Source organism: Syngnathoides biaculeatus, chromosome 16, assembly GCF_019802595.1.
Source record: "Syngnathoides biaculeatus isolate LvHL_M chromosome 16, ASM1980259v1, whole genome shotgun sequence".
Taxonomy (NCBI): Eukaryota; Metazoa; Chordata; class Actinopteri; order Syngnathiformes; family Syngnathidae; genus Syngnathoides; species Syngnathoides biaculeatus.
The window spans coordinates 18,463,462-18,479,496 of NC_084655.1; the positions used below are offsets into that span (position 1 = coordinate 18,463,462).

The 16,035-nt window shown below is 42.4% G+C and overlaps 1 protein-coding gene across 2 annotated transcripts; it reads right to left on the reverse strand.

Moving 5' to 3' along the window:
• Positions 1–828: 828 nt before the first annotated feature.
• On the reverse strand, positions 829–6,319 carry gosr2 (golgi SNAP receptor complex member 2). 2 transcript variants are annotated; one of them, XM_061845456.1, is made up of 6 exons: positions 6,213–6,319; positions 5,281–5,345; positions 4,199–4,307; positions 3,948–4,080; positions 1,622–1,762; positions 829–1,356 (listed from the first exon to the last, which is right to left on the reverse strand). In XM_061845456.1, exons 1-6 carry the CDS (start codon positions 6,215–6,217, stop codon positions 1,195–1,197), a joined length of 615 nt encoding a protein of 204 aa, XP_061701440.1. In that variant the 5' UTR covers positions 6,218–6,319; the 3' UTR covers positions 829–1,194. The 2 variants fall into 2 exon arrangements, with proteins under 2 accessions (XP_061701440.1, XP_061701439.1); XM_061845455.1 differs by lacking the exon at positions 6,213–6,319 and adding an exon at positions 5,490–5,683.
• Positions 6,320–16,035: the final 9,716 nt, after the last annotated feature.

A 16,035-nucleotide genomic window follows, 5' to 3' on the forward strand; every position in this document is an offset into this window, starting at 1 on the left:
TTAATGCTGTTTTTTTTGGGAGGCCAGTCAGAAGACCGTTACAATAATCAAGTCTACTTGAGCTCAAAGGATGGATAAGCTTTGATTGGTCTGCTTGACACATGCAAGACTTCACTCTGGAAGTGCTCTTCAGATGGATGGTAAAAGGCAAGTTAGACGTTAGGTCTGACTCTATCAGAACACCAATGTCACCAATTTGGTCTTTGGTTTTTAAAGATAGTGAGTCCCAGTATTTACTAACATCAATCCTCTTTTCTTTACCTGTAAAAACTCAGTTTTGTGGTGGTTTAGCTGGAACAAATTTTGGTGCATGCATTTACTTATCTGCTTTAGACTGACCCAACACATCAATTGAACTGTAGTCATCTGGAGGCTGCTAAAATGTGTCTTCTGCGTACCTGTGATAGTTAAAGTTTTGAAGAATTTAACCCAAGGGTAGCATATACTGTACAGGCTGAACAGAAGCGGTCCAAGAACTGAACCTTGAGGGACGCCATCGATCATTGCCATTTGTTGAGATTGAGCACTTCCAATAGTTACAAAATAACATTTTCCTCTGAGTAGGATCTGAACCATTTAACGACTGTTCCATTTATTTCCACCCACGTTTCCAACCTATTCAGCAGTACGTTATAATCTACCCTATCAAAAGCCGCACTGAGATCCAACAAGACCAAAATCGAGACCTTTCCTGAATCAGCATTCAACCTTTTATCATTTAGCACATTTGATAAAAGCAGATTCTGTACTGTGATGAAATTTGTCAAAAAGTCAAATTAAGCAAATTATTTTACAAGGTAAGATCTTGTTAAAAAAATGGGACAAGGAAACATTACAAGTTTTATTTAAGTATTAAACACTCACATAGTGAGACTCGCGTCAACTGTAACTCGTGACAATGTACTGTACAATTACAATTTTATTTTTCCTCACCGTAATGAAAGTTACATAACATTTTAATCTTGTAACCAATTGTGGTTGATTTATTCCCCCCTAAAAAAAAAAAAAACATTTCAGATCTTGTATTTCAAAAGGAGTGGATCTTGCATGATGAAGGTACAGTAAAATAATAATACTGTTATGGAGGTGCAACTGCTGACAACTACAATGGCATGATAAAAATAAATTGCTGTGTAAAAAAAAAAAAAAGGGGGGGGGGTGGAGTTGCGGGGTTGGAGGAGTCTATTTCTGGGTTCAGCCCAAATATCGTACTACCAGGAACATGAAGACGCACGTCAGCAGCATCCCTCCGATCATGATCCACTTATCCTGGGTGGCTCGCCTCTCGATGAGTCGCATCACCGTGTTGGACAGGCCCAGCATGTTGGCCACGTCCAGCATCTTTTTGTGGGTCCCCTTGGCAGCAAAAAAAAACGAGGACAGATAAATAAAAACAAAACGAATATTGAATTTAACCCAATATATGAAAGTTCAAAGAGATTGGACAATGCTCGTATTCCGTAAACACATCACGGTAATGCTTAACATAATGACGAAGGGTTGCCAGGTCATCCACGCCATCGAAAACCATCTAGACAGGATCAGGATTTAGCCGTCCGTACCGCGTCACCTGCAGTTCGACTCTCTTTTCATCTTCCCCGAAAGGGGCCTCTGCGCTTACTTTGAGCGACGATCTTTGATCTCTGAGCCCGTTGAGGATGCTGCTGCCGCTGCCCAGCAGGTCGTCCATGCCTCGGTGCGCGTTGTGAAGGTTGGAGTTGAGCTGCAATGTTTCGTCGATTGGGATGGACGTGTCGGCGTCCTGTGGAAATTAGCAATAGCGTTTTTACTGTTCCATCTTTCAAACGCCCACTATATGACTTGATTATGAAGCAATCCGTTTTTATGGGTATTACAATATATATATATACAATATATCAGATACTGAACGTAAGACCAAATTTAGGTTATGCAGCCTCATTGGAGCACCTCATTGTGCCATAAGCCAGTCAGCACTGAAGTCGACTCTTAAACAGCAAAACGAGCCAGAGAAGTGTTCCATAAAAATTCCCATAAGTTGTCATTCCCACAGAAAATAATATACCGTAATTTCCGGCCTATAAACCGCGACATTTTTCCACACGCTTTCAACCCTGAGGTTATGCGGCTAATTTGTGCATTTATTTTCTAACAGCCACAAGGGGGCACTCGAGCGGAAAAGGTAAGAGTGAGACCGGTGGAATATATGTGCCGAGGAAGTAGCTTTTACCAGTCTGGACTTGTTAGCGCTGCGCTAGCGTGTTACCGCCGTGTCTCAGTGATTTTTACCAGTATGTTTTTGTTTTAAGTGGCGGTTAGTCTCTCTTTGTAAATAGCTCGTGTTTCAATGTGGGCACTTGCGGCTTTGATACGACTGCGGCCTACGTGTGTACCAAATGTTATTTCCTTTACAAATGTACCGATTGAGGCTTACAACCAGGTGCGCTCTGTTGGCCGGGAATTACGGTAAGCATGCGAGTTTTATTGTACGCTGTAATAAATAGCGAAGCTCTGCAAGGTGACAACGGTGAGGTGAGTTTTGTAATTGCCTGTAGATGCCACACGATGGCAGAAAAACAATTTTATCCTGATTTGACAAAGCTATGGACTCAAACATGTGCTTGGAACCAAGATTGCACCAAAGCATTACTGTTGTGACTTTACAGACATACAAGCCGAGTTTTATCATTGACTTGTGAACGCAAACTTGAGATATAAGTGCTGTAAAGTGCCAGTGAACTTAGTTCATCTCGATACATAAAAAATAAGCAGTTTGTGTATCAACAAAAGGCCTAAAGTTGATGTTGACCCACCAGCTTAATGCTAATGGCAAATCTAACATCATTCGCAAGGGTTTTAGAATTCTTCTAAGTGATGGATATTTGTAAACAAATGGTGGAGTAACACACAGTTACTCACCAGCATAAGTTATCATCTTTGAAAAATGACCAGCCAGCATCTTACTGAGTAACATCAGATGTATATAAAAAGAAAAAAAATGTACTGTTCTGCATAGCTGCATTATACTGCCTCCCTGTGGCCAAGACAGGCACCCTAGAAGGAGCAGCAGAATTAACACAAACTATTAAATTCTTTACATTTATGCTACTTCAGAATTTGGTAAAATGCATTATAGAGTGCTAGTTCTCCTTATTAAAAATTTTTTAAAAATGTTTTTTTAGTGGCGGGGGGTGGGCTGAAACATGTCTGGTATTTACCTTCATTTCAACAGGGAACGTTTTGTGTTTTTAAATTGTTTTAAAGCACTGTGGGAGGAGTAAAAATTGAATGGATTTGTCTCAAAATTTTTGGGGGTGGGTCTGGAACATATCCCAGCATAAACAGGAGTTCTCTGTACTATGACAAGATATTAGTCAGTTCGGATGAGGGGGAAAAAAAATGTAAAAGCAGCAGACGTGATTCGAAATACGTCATGAAGACGTTTAAAATCAACAGTAAGCTATTTCACGTCTTCATTGTAAATCATCATCAGACAAAGTCGTTATGATGAGCCATAGTCACAATGAAATTTGAAATCCTCATGACGAGACATTGAGTCAACAATAGATGTGAGAATACCAATTATAAGAGTGAACAAAAATGAACGACTGACGAAAGTGTCTGTTGGCATAGCAACAGAGTCCCACTTGATCGGCAGTTTTCCGTTGTTTGCTTTATAACTCATCAAAATGAATTTAACCTCGTCACAATGACTAAATAGCGCCGTGTCAGCTTTAAATGTTGTCATGACAACTTTCCATCATCTTTTTTTCTCCCCTCTCTCGCTTGGTGACCCTAAAACAGTGTCGTAGTCCAAAGAATTTCTGTTTACAGTGGGTGAAATATCTGTGATAGATAGAAATCTTTTTTTGTATAGTTTGACCCCCCCCCCACGCTTTATTAATACCGTGTTGTACCGAACCCCTTTGTAGTCTTATTTCTATAAGCGTCAAAATGGAGGAACTGACATTAGTGGTGAAGGTCCGGCTCATGAGCTCCTCCCGCTCTCGCTCCTGGGCCTCGTGGGTGTAGCGTCGGTGCTGGAAGTTCTGCAGGGCGGTGCGCAGGTGCTGGACGTCGTACTTGAGCTGGTCCACGCGCCTTTTGGAAGGAGGGAAATGATCTTTTTTATTTATTTATTATTACTTTTTTTTTTTTTAAACAAGATAATTCACCTTTGCGATTTCAACTGCGACGGGTGAATCGGAAAGAGACTCACAGTTTGGCGTTCTGGCGGCGGTTGGGCGGCTCCTTGCTGGCCAGGATCTCCAGACGCTCCAAGTGGTTGAAGATCTGCTCAATTCGAGCCTGGAGTTCATTCTCTAACACTAAACACAGAGAGATAACCATGATATTTAAAATAATGCTTCAGAAAATGCACAAACAAACTATTCAGTCACTGGTTTGGGCCGGAACGAGAAAATGTGGAATGTTGAACCTAATTAAATGTCTCAATGATAAATACAATATCAAAACCGAATTGAATTAATTGTTGCACCTCTACATGTTAGTGTAAACTTAAATTTGAGTATTGATGCATTTCTTCAGGTGGAATTGTTGATATAATTCTCACTGGTAATCTTGATGTACCCAATATAGCCCTCTTAAGTTTACTGTTTTGTTTTTTTTTGGTAGGGTGGATGTTGTAAACTTCCCACAATTATACGTAAAAGAACCCACGCCTGCTTCCTGTCCTATCCTGATCACCAAAGCCTACAAAACAAATCAAGCACAGGCAGCCATAACAAGAAGTGCGTGCAGAATGGACATTAATTAGCCTTTAAAAGCAGGAGAGGAAGGAATACAAGCGGTGATTGTCGTGAACGCTGAAGACATCAAACAGACAACTGTTCACGATATTCTGCATGGAGTGTGCTCAATATGAAGAAACGCCACACGCGGTTATGATCAAATCAGAAATTCAAACATAATCGGAAAAAACAACAATAGCATCAAATATCAACCTGTGTGTTGTCAAGGTAAAATATGAGTTTTCCTGTCACAAATCTCACCTCTTCTCACGCACTGAACAAACCAATTGTCCTTGCTTCTCTTAGTAGACATCCTGGTTGATTGTCTTGCCCACATTGAGGCGAAAATTACCACTTTGTATCTTCGGCATGCACTATAGCTATTGTTGACAACAATCCCGTGAAACTTCCAAACACAGCGTTGTGACGCAAAAAGATTCTATGAATTGACATGCTTTAAATTTACTGGCGACTCCATTTGATTTGCTTCATATAATATGGTAAGTGGCACTTACATGCTTACTCCAGCATGTGCAAAATGAGTACTCACAGTGAACTGATTGACGATCTGTCATCTCCAGATTGCCCATGAGCGACTGGACCTCCTGGATTTTCCTAAACAAAAGTGGAATTTAAGCAACCGGCACACAAATAATTCAACTACTTTCAGAATTCAATTGAACAGCTGGCATCTTCCTTTAACGGTGGCAGCCGACTAGTTAAGTTTGCTAAACGGAAGAGTCGTTCCACGTAACTCACTTGTTTGTCTGGTGGTAAAGCGTCTCCATCTTTGACTGCCTCTTGATAAAGTACTCGCTTACTTTAGTCTTTATTATTATTATTATTATGTGTTAATTGCGCCTCGGCGTGCAACTACGGAGAGCTAAGTTAGCTAGCTCCGAGTAGCGCTGAAGGCACACGTCATCAGCATTTGTGTACGGAAGTAAGCAAAGCGGAAGTGCTGTGACGTCACGCCCGCCACGGAAATTGAGTGGGGATGTGCGCGCGCTCTCATTTGCCGCCATATTGGGAACGTAACTTTTTACCTGGCTGAAACACCTGACGTGACGTTTTCAGCCATTAATTTATATTTTAGGTTTTATTTGGTTGTCAAGCATAAAGAGGGCGTATTGGTAGATATTGTATGTGATTTAGTTGATTATACACCAGATATAGTGCCAGCCCAACATCCCTGTTTGACCAAACGATTCCAAAAGATGAGGTAAGATTACAGCCGCAGACGTGTTATGGAGCTTTGTGTGAAAGTATTCAATGGTGAGATTTTCCAGGCAACATTTCACAACAGTTCCTCAGGTAAATGGGGAAGCGATTCTCAAGCCAAAACCTCACTTCACTCATCTCCTCCATCAATCTTCCTGTTGACTAATTTTAAGGCAAGAGGGTTAATTAGTCCAGCGAAATCTACGAGCGAGTTGTTACAAGCTCCTTTTCTTCTTCTTACCCCAAGTAATATTTGTTTACCTCATCTGGCACAGCCATCAACAAGTGGAGCCAGACAGATGGTGCTCGACTTGATGGCTGCGTGCACCTCCAGGTTACGAAACTGTCAGAAAATCTGGAGATGCGTTCATGCTACTTCTTGCTCACGTCGTCTTTTTTTTTTTTTTTTTTTTTCTTCCTGGGTTGTCATAACACCCTAAACCCCGCGGCGTTGGGAAGCACCAAATGAAGGCCCCTGTCAACTCTTCCAGGTCCACAAGGGAGCGTTTACCCCCCCCCCCCCCTCCAGTCTCAAGGTCGCAGGGTTCTTTACTTTTTGGTCTGTCTTTCTTTATCTCTCAGCCCCCCCTGAGGAAAGGATGAGATGAACTTACTGCTTTGCCTCCACACCTGTGCAGCACTTGCGCAAACCCCCGGTGTCCAGACTGCAGGTGTGTTCGAGGCATCTCATTGCACTGCTCCCTGACCTTTCCTCCACCAAGGAAGCGCAACATTCTGCGCGCTGTCTATTCAGACCCTTTGTTAGAAAGATACTTTTTTTTTGTAACGTTCAGGAAGCATTGGGATCGGATTGGGGTGCATGCAAAAACATGGAAATTGGGACTGATCGCTGAAGATTCCCGCAATAACTTCAATTCCAAAGCAAGGCAGAGGCGTCCTTGAACTACGCACTGAACATCATGTTCCACCCACGTGAAGATGCCCAAAAGTGCGACAATATAGTTCTGCACATCTGTTGAGGATACCTGCTTCTGATTGGGTTCCCTTTGTGTGAATTCTCTCGTCGCAAGAATGTGGGAAGCCGTTTTGGCTGAATACCAGGTTCTCATTAGGGAATTTGCCAAAATTGGATTCTTCCAATCAAAATGGCCGACATCCTGTTTAATTTTGGCCTTGGTAATGGAAAATTTTCACCAATTTTCTTATGATAGATTTGTCCACAGGCTTTCATGTTGATTGAAAAACATTTCCAGTGAGCACATTGCATAAAACACTTTTTTTTTTTTTTGTTGAAAAAGTGAAAGTTATAAGCATCTGTCAATATGATCTAATAAAAGGTCTTCGTTGATATACAATATAGAGAGAGTAATTCTGGAACGAAATCCGGCAACTAAGCACGAACGGATGCTACACTCTTCACTATAATGCACTTAAAAAAAAAAAAAAACAAAAAACACGATTTGTCCCAAGCAATCAACAAAAACCGATCTTGAGGTTGAAATAAATTCAATAAACTAAATTGATGATGTATTGACGGATGCTTACTTTAATTATAACTAATTAATACAAATCCCGAAAAATGTCCATTCATACATCCATCCATCTATTTTCATTGGTGCTTATCCTCACGAGGGTCGCGGGGAGTGCTGGAGCCTATCTCAGCTGTCAACGGGCAGGAGGCGGGGTACACCCTGAACTGGTCGCCAGCCAATCGCAGGCCACATGGAGACAGCTGTACTCAGGATCACACCTAGGGGCAATTTAGAGGGTCCGATTAATGTTGCATTTTTGGGGATGTGGGAGGAAACCGGAGTGCCCGGAGGAAACCCACACAGGCACAGGGAGAACATGCAAACTCCACAAAGGCGGGTACGGGATCGAACCCGGGACCTCAGAAATGTGAGGCCAACGCTTGCCAGCTGAGGCGCCCAGAAAAATTTAATAAAGTTAAAAAAAAAAAAGTTATAATGTGCTACAATATTTTTTTTTGCTGTTAAATTCCATTTCAATGAGTGACACGTTAAAGGTTATGCAAAGGAAGTTACCTCGTCATTGTAATAAATCATAACTGAACAATTACTAGTCACAGAGACTGACTGAAGTCAAGAAGACAATTATGAGAGGAGGAGACGAAGGAAGAAAAAGGCCTTCGGCTCCACCATTTTTGGGATACCACTCATTTTTATTTTTTTTTCCAAGACATACTGATCTTCTTCTCATTTCCCCCCCTGGGGAGACCATCCACTCCACTTTGAAGCCGCCGGTGACGAGACGCTGAATGAGAGCAAAAACGGGGGGCCTGTCAGAACCTCGCCTGGCTTGTGCCGCCCGGAGTTCTGCCGGGATAAAAAAAAAAAAACGGGCCCGGTCGCAAGTGAGTCATTTTCTGATTGAGCTGATCGGCTTCCCCCCCGACCCCCTTCCGACAGAGGCTGAGACCATCACGTCGAGCTGTCAGTCTCTCTCTCTCGCAAAAAAAAAACCAAAAAAACACCCGGACTCACTCACACACTCATACTCGGAGCCCTGTGGCTACACCACCTGTGACGCTTCAGAGATGGTTGCTTGACAGCTCAGGCCTTCCCCTACTTTCTCACACACGATCGTAGGATTAGGTGCACATGCACTATACAGTGGGTCCTCGATTTCCCTGATTGATCCGCTCCAAAAAGATGGTCCAAAACAGAAACGCATAAAAACTGAAGCATTGTTCCTCATTGGAAATAATGTAAATCCAGTTAATCCGTTCCAGAGACTAAAAAATATGAAGAAAAAATTGTTTTTGAACTGAACTATATCTTAACATACACAAGTCGTAACATGAATAGGATTGAGCTTATTTTTGTACTTTGTTTTTAAATGTTTTACCCTTTTGTTTTTACATCTATATAATTATTTGTTTTATATCATCATACAGGGCGGATGGGTGGAGTTTGCATGTTCATGTGGAGTTTGCATGTACTCCCCGTGCTTGCGTTGGTTTTCTCCGGGCACTCTGGTTTCCTCCCACAGCCCAAAAAACATGCAACATTAATTGGACACTCTAAATTGCCCCTAGGTGTGATTGTGAGTGCGAATGTTTCTCGAAGTGCCCGGCGATCGGCTGGCGATCAATTCAGGGTGTACCCCGCCAACTGCCCGTTGACAGCTGGGATACTCTCCAGCACTCCCCGCGACCCTCGTGAGGATAAGCGGCAAAGAAAATGGATGGATGGATGTTTTTAAATGTTTTACTCTTTTTGTTTTTACATTTCTGTAAATTATTTATTTTGTATACCATAATACAGGGCAGATGGGTGGAGTTTGCATGTTCTCCCGGTGCCTGCGTGGCTTTTCTACTGGCACACCGGTTTTTTCCCACATCCCAAAAATTGGACACTCTAAATTGCCCCTAGGTGTGATTGAGAATGTGACTGTTGCCTGTTTCCTTGTGCCCTGGGATTGGCTGGCAACCAGTTCAGTGTCTACCCCGCCTCCTGGCTGTTGACAGCTGGGATAGGCTCTAGCGCTGCCCGCGACCCTGGTGAGGATAAGTGGCAAGGAAAATGGATGGATGGATGTTTCCATTAGTCCCTTTCAATCAATCAAGCATTGTACTCATTTTTTTTTTTTTGAAATGGCTCTTTGATTATGTAGCTGTACTTAATGAAGTGGCCCGATGTGTGTGCGCAGAGCCTAACAGACAACATAATTGTGTCGCAAACATTCCAGACACAAGGTCTTCCTCTTCCTTTTTTATCAGTTATTCCCCCCCCCCCCCCCCCCGCCCCCTTCTTGGACAATGTTGATGCCGGCATGTGTTGGTATTGGTTGTAACGGAGGTGTGTGAAATGTGTGCGTAGCCGGGAGGAGGAGGATGTGCAGGGAGTGAGTTTATTGAAGCGCCGAAAAAACCGTTATCATGTCCGACGATACCGGCCGGCTCGTTGTTGTTGCTGCAGGTGTGCGAGTGCAGCATGGGAACGGCGTCTCCCAGTAGTTCCCTGCAGTGGATTCATATCATACGGCAAGTGTAAGTATGTGTGGGTGTGGTCAAGCGACATGATAAACACCCGACATCCTTGCCATGGCAAGTAGAACAACATTCATTCACGTTTGCGAGCTACTTCCGGGCAGCTGCAAAAAAGTGATTGTTTGCCTCTGACCTGAACTGAAAATGATGCCAAATCTTTTCTTCTTTGGGTTTGTGCTGGCAGATATAACCCAAAAGGTTTATCCATCCATCCATCTTCTTAGCCGCTTATCCTCACAAGGGTCGCGGGGAGTGCTGGAGCCTATCCCAGCTGCCAACGGGCAGGAGGCGGGGGTACACCCTGAACTGGTTGCCAGCCAATCGCAGGGCACATTGAGACAAACAGCCACACTCACAACCACACCTATGGACAATTTAGAGTGTCCAATTAATGTTGCATGTTTTTTTTGGAAGTAGGAGGAAACCGGAGTGCTCGGAGAAAACCCATGCAGGCACGGGGAGTACATGCAAACTCCACACAGGCGGGGGCGGGATTGAACCCGGGACCTCAGAACTGTGAAGCCAATGCTTTCTAGCTGATCCACCGTGCCGCCGCCAAAAGGTTTAGTTTTTCGTTATTCTTAAAAAAAAATAAATGTAAATCAATCCTGCGGGACCTCTTGGTGAGGAGGATTAAATCAAGTATTGTCCTAAATCTGCAAGTATGCTCAAATCAAAATACTCTTATTTGAAGTCATATTTTCCTATCGATATGGATAGAAATGTAATTAATCCATTCCTATTCTCGTTTTTTTTCCAAACTTTCTGCACTATTAATGTTTAAAATAGTCAAACAAATGTAAAAATCAGACAGAGATAATCCAAATTAACATCAAATAGTTTCAAACATAGTGATAGTAGTGTGGTGATCTCGGGGTGCTTTGTCAATTGGGGGCCTGGACAATGTGTTGGAACCATTAATTTTTCTCTTTACGAGACATTTCTGAAGGAGGCTGTTTGATCATTTTTTTGTGACTGCAAGCTAAAGCACACTTGGGTTTTGCAGCAGGACAACGACGCGAAACACGTCGCCAAATTAACTTTTGAATGGACAAAACCAAGAAAATTAACTTTTTTTTTTTTTACGGCCTAGTCAAAGTCCAGATTTGAATCTGATTGAAATCCAATTAAATGACCTTTAAAAACCTCCATGCTTGAAAAACCTCCAATGTTGCGGTGCTGAAACATTTCGGTAAGGAAGATTTGGCGAAAATATCTCCAATATGTATGTGTGAGACTCATTACCACTTATAGCAAACGCTTGATTTCAGTTGTTGGTGTGAAGAATGGCCCAAGCAGTTATTAGGTTTAGGGGGCTCCTACTTTTTCACAAAGGGCCAGATAACGTTAGTTTTTTTTTTTCCTGAAAAAATGAAATTGGGATTTAAAAAAACTTGTTACACACTTAAAAAAAAATAAAGCTGATTCTGATTTACAATTGTTTATGTTAATCATTAAAATAAGGCAACAATTTCCCCTCAAAAGAATTTGAGAGAAGAAGGGGGCATAGATACAATTTGTGTGTGTGTGTGTGTGTGTGTGTGGTGTGTGTGTGTGTGTGTATGTATGTATATATATATATATCGAATATCATCAGTAAATTTGGTTAATCTGTGCTAATACATGCTAACACATGATTAATTTGTTACATTTTAGTGATTAATCGTATGCATTAAAATATTAACTTTGATAGCCTTAATACGCACACACACAGGCAGTGTTACCTTGAGGTACGAGTATTTAATGAGATCTACGCATTTTTCCAGATGTCAAAAAAATGTAGGTACTTGTGCTGTACGGTACCAAAGGATTGAATATTTTTTTCAAAAAAGGAGACTTTGGGTTGTTTGTAACTTGAAGTTTAATGTCAAACTACCGTAATTCCCGGCCTACAGTGCGCACCTGGTTATAAGCCTCATCCAGTACATTTGTAGAGGAAATACCATTTGGTACATACATATGCCTTAGCTGTGTAAAAGCCGCAAGTGCCCACAATGATATCCACATTGAAACACGAGATAGTTCCAAAGAAAGATGGTACACAGAGTTTAACGCTAGCGGCACCACGCTAATGCTAACGGTAGCACCGCCACGCTAGCAAGGCCAGTAAAAAAAATAAAAACATAAATATCACTGAGACATGGCAGTAACACACTAGCACAGCGCTAACAGGGCCGGACCGGTAAAAGTCACTTCCTCGGCACATATATTCCACCGGTCTCACTCTTACCGTTTCCGCTCGAGTGCCCCCTTGCGGCCGTTAGAAGAAATGCACAAATTAGCCGCGTCACAGCATAAACCACAAGATTGAAAACGTGTGAAAAAAGTCACGACTTATAGATCAGAAATTACGGTAACTAAGGACCGCCGGTCGTGATCTCTGCTGACGTCATGAATGGTATTGATTATAACAACTTAATAATCATTTTTTAAAGGTGGCTTTCAGACTACACCATTGCTCAATTATTTGCTATTTTTATGTGTAACTTTGTTGTGATTGTTGGAAAGTTTTTGCGCGCACAACCTTGTCAGCCACCGTACCCGATCGACAACCCCCCCCCCCCCCACTCCCCAATTTAGGTATGCACTCAACCTTGTCATGGCCCGAGGCGGCGCATGTTCTTGTTGTGGGTTGAGCAATTGCATTACTCATTCCCAAATTCCTGCCCAATGCCGTATTCTGCATGCATTGTATGTGTAATTTCCACACCCCCATTTTTTTTTTTTATCGTTGCTCAAAAACCTTTTGTATTTTTTAATTTTTTTTTCATTTCACCCCATCAACATTAGTTTAATTCTCGTGTCGGGCTACGCAGTGGATTAGAACTGATGCTATCCAGCACTTGAGGAGGTGGAAGTGTTGGGTGGGTTTCAGGTGCCCCCCACAGACACACCTGAGGCCTGGAGGTTCCGATTTCAGATGAGGAACTACCGCTTTGTGTCCTTGAGCCAAAGCGTCGAACGAACCTCTGCACGGCTCGCTGGCTCGCCGACAAATAAATAAGTTATGTATCAACCTCCGAGCAGTCGTCGCTGCAGCGAGATCATTCGCTTTTCCAGTAATAAGGAGAACCGCAGTAATAAAGCGGAACCACTGAAGCCAAATGATATCGTAAAATTTGGGAGAAAAAATATGCCTAAAGTCTCTAAAAATTAACCTTACGGTAACTCATCCAATGATTAAATCGTTTACATTAGTGAGAAATAAAATGGTAATAAATGTGTGGTGGGTGTTTTGTTGCCTCTTTATAATTAATCAGTAAGACTATTTTTTTTATATATATACATTCTCTTATTTAGAAAGTGGTCAACTTAAAACTAAAAATGTTTGGAAAAAAACTAAACTTAAGGACTTTTTTTTTTTTTAATCAATTTTTAAAGTATGCAACTAGAACTCACAGTTAGTCTTGAACATTCTTATATATTACCAAATATGATACTTGTCCAAATACTGGGCTAGCTTCACACTGGAGATCGATCTATCTATCTATCTATCTATCTATCTATCTATCTATCTATCTATCTATCTATCTATCTATCTATCTATCTATCTATCTATCTATCTATCTATCTATCTATCTATCTATCTATCTATCTATCTATCTATATCTATCTATCTATCTCTCTCTCTCTATCTAATTAATTTTCTTTGCCGCTTATCCTCACAAGGGTTAGGGGGGGGGACATGCTGGAGCCTATCCCAGCTGTCGACGGGCAGGAGGCGGAGTACACCCTGAACGGGTCGCCAGCCAATCGCAGGGCACATGGAGACAGACGACAGCCGCACTGACGATCACACCTCGGGGCAATTTAGAGGGTCTGATTAATGTTGCATTTTTGGGGATGTGGGAGGAAAGCGGAATACCCAGGGAAAACCCACGCAGGCACCGGGAGTACATGCAAACTCCACAAAGGCGGGTCGGGAATTGAACCCGGGACTTCAGAACTGTGAGGCCAACGCCTTCCAGCTGAGCCACCGTGCCGCCTCAATTCCGATTATTGGCATTTCATTTTTTTCAAATCACAACCTGGCATCTTTTGATTGTGGATTTAAACTGAATATGTAAGGGATCCGACTGCAGTCTGGCGGTTCAGGTTGTTGGACGCTCAGGTCTTAGTCTAGCCTAGTCCCGCACCCGCACCGACGAACCCAAATCCGAAAATGCCTTCTCACGTATCAGCTGACCTCCTACTAGGGTGACCGCAGGTGTGCGCACACAAATGCAAAAAAGCTTTCTCGACCTTCACCTGCATGATGTCAGGCCCGTGTCAAACACAACACAGATTTGCTACTGCACCGCAGCCCCACGTCTAACCATCTCCAAACCCTGCGCAAAGCCACCCCCCCCCCCGGGGGGTGGGGGGGGGGGGTCATGTGCGTGCGAATCCAGCGGTAGACTCCGAAGCCCCCTTTCTGCGCCCTCTCCACTCAGGCTGCAGAAGGGAAATGAAGGCTTTAGGAGTTCATTATAAAACAACAACAACAAGCAGCATGAGAAAAGTGTGCGCTCGTCGGGGGTGTGGGGGTTGCCTCACGGGGTCTCTTTTCCTCCTTGACGTCCGACAATATCACCCCTCCCCATCCCCGATAAATCATGCCTCACATCTCCTTCCTTATCCGACAGTCACGTCGATTAAAGTTAAATATTGATCTGTGATATTATGATGGAGCCTTCTGGTTTGTCTGGTGGGCTGGTCTGTGAACTTCTTTAACCTCTGGCGCCACTGGAAAAAAAAAAAAAAAAACACGACGCATTCGGGTGCTCCCTGACTTTTCAGATTTGAAGGAAAGGGTACATTCATTCTGCGGCAAAGATGAGGAAAGAAAGTGTTGTATATTAAATCGATATATTCGCTATCTATCTATCTATCTATCTATCTATCTATCTATCTATCTATCTATCTATCTATCTATCTATCTATCTATCTATCTATCTATCTATCTATCTATATCTATCTATCTATCTATCTATCTATCTATCTATCTATCTATCTATCTATCTATCTATCTATCTATCTATCTATCTATCTATCTATCAAGTAGCAAGAACCCATATTTGTTTACAGGTAAAGTAGTTGAGGTACAACCTCGGTTCTCGACCACAATCTGTTCCAGAAGGCAGTTCAAGAAGGGAGTTGTTCGAAAACCAAATCGATATTTCCCGCGCCAGCGTGCAGAGGCTGCGTTATACACAGAAACAACGCATGTCGTGGTTCAGCTGGTTGGGCCTCGCGCGTTATGTTATTTCCAGGTTTTTTCGCGGTGCGTTCAAATTCACAATGACAAAGTGCGTCAAGGGTCGGCTGGTCGGGCCGCGCGGTTTATGTTATTCCCGGGTTTTGTCGCAGGCGTTCGAGTACCGATTTTTCGAAAACTAGAGTATTGACTGTATTAGAACCTTAATTTTGGAATATTTTAGTGAGGCCATGTTTTGTTGTGATAAACCATGAATTGGTGTGGAACCCTATTTTGGAACCCAATAAATGTTTCTCATTCAAACGTAAACGTGAGATTAACTTAATCGACAGTTTCTCTCTGTGTAACACGAACCATATTTGGTAACGAGTTAAAATGGCTGTAGCAATGGTTTATTATAACAATGTAGCAGGGCAGGAACCATATTTGCTGCCATGTTAAGTGCGTGTTCCTCGTTATAACTTGCACTTTAGAGTATTGTAAATAATAACAACTAACGTGATTTCCGCCCTATAAACCGCAACTTTTTTCACACGCTGCGGCTTATGCTGTGGTGCGGGTAATTTGTGCATTTTTTTCTAACGGCCGCAAGGGGGCACTCAAGCGGAAAAGGTCAGAGTGAGACCGGTGGAATGTATGTGCCGAGTAAGTCACTTTTACCGGTATGTTGTTTTTTTTTTTTTTTTTTGGTCGGCTCTGTTAGTGATGCGCTAGCGTTAGCGCTGTGCTAATGTGTTGCTGCAGTTTTACTATCGTGTCTCAGTGATTTTTACCTTTTTTTTTTTTTTTTTTTTTTAAACCGGCCCTGTTAGTGCTGCTTTAGCATTAGTGCCATGCTAGTGTGTTGCTGCTGTGTGACTGCCACGTCTGTGGTTTAGGTATGTTTTTTTTTTTTTTTTTTTTTTTTTTTTTCA

Bases quoted from the DNA above. Each gene is read 5' to 3' on its own strand.
- gosr2 (XM_061845455.1), bottom strand. From the start codon at position 5,518: ATGGAGACGCTTTACCACCAGACAAACAA. The intron at 5,346-5,489 runs GTGAGTTACGTG...ACTTTTGTTTAG, and splicing joins CTTTACCACCAGACAAACAA to GAAAATCCAGGAGGTCCAGT. The intron at 4,308-5,280 runs GTGAGTACTCAT...CTCTGTGTTTAG, and splicing joins AGATCGTCAATCAGTTCACT to TGTTAGAGAATGAACTCCAG.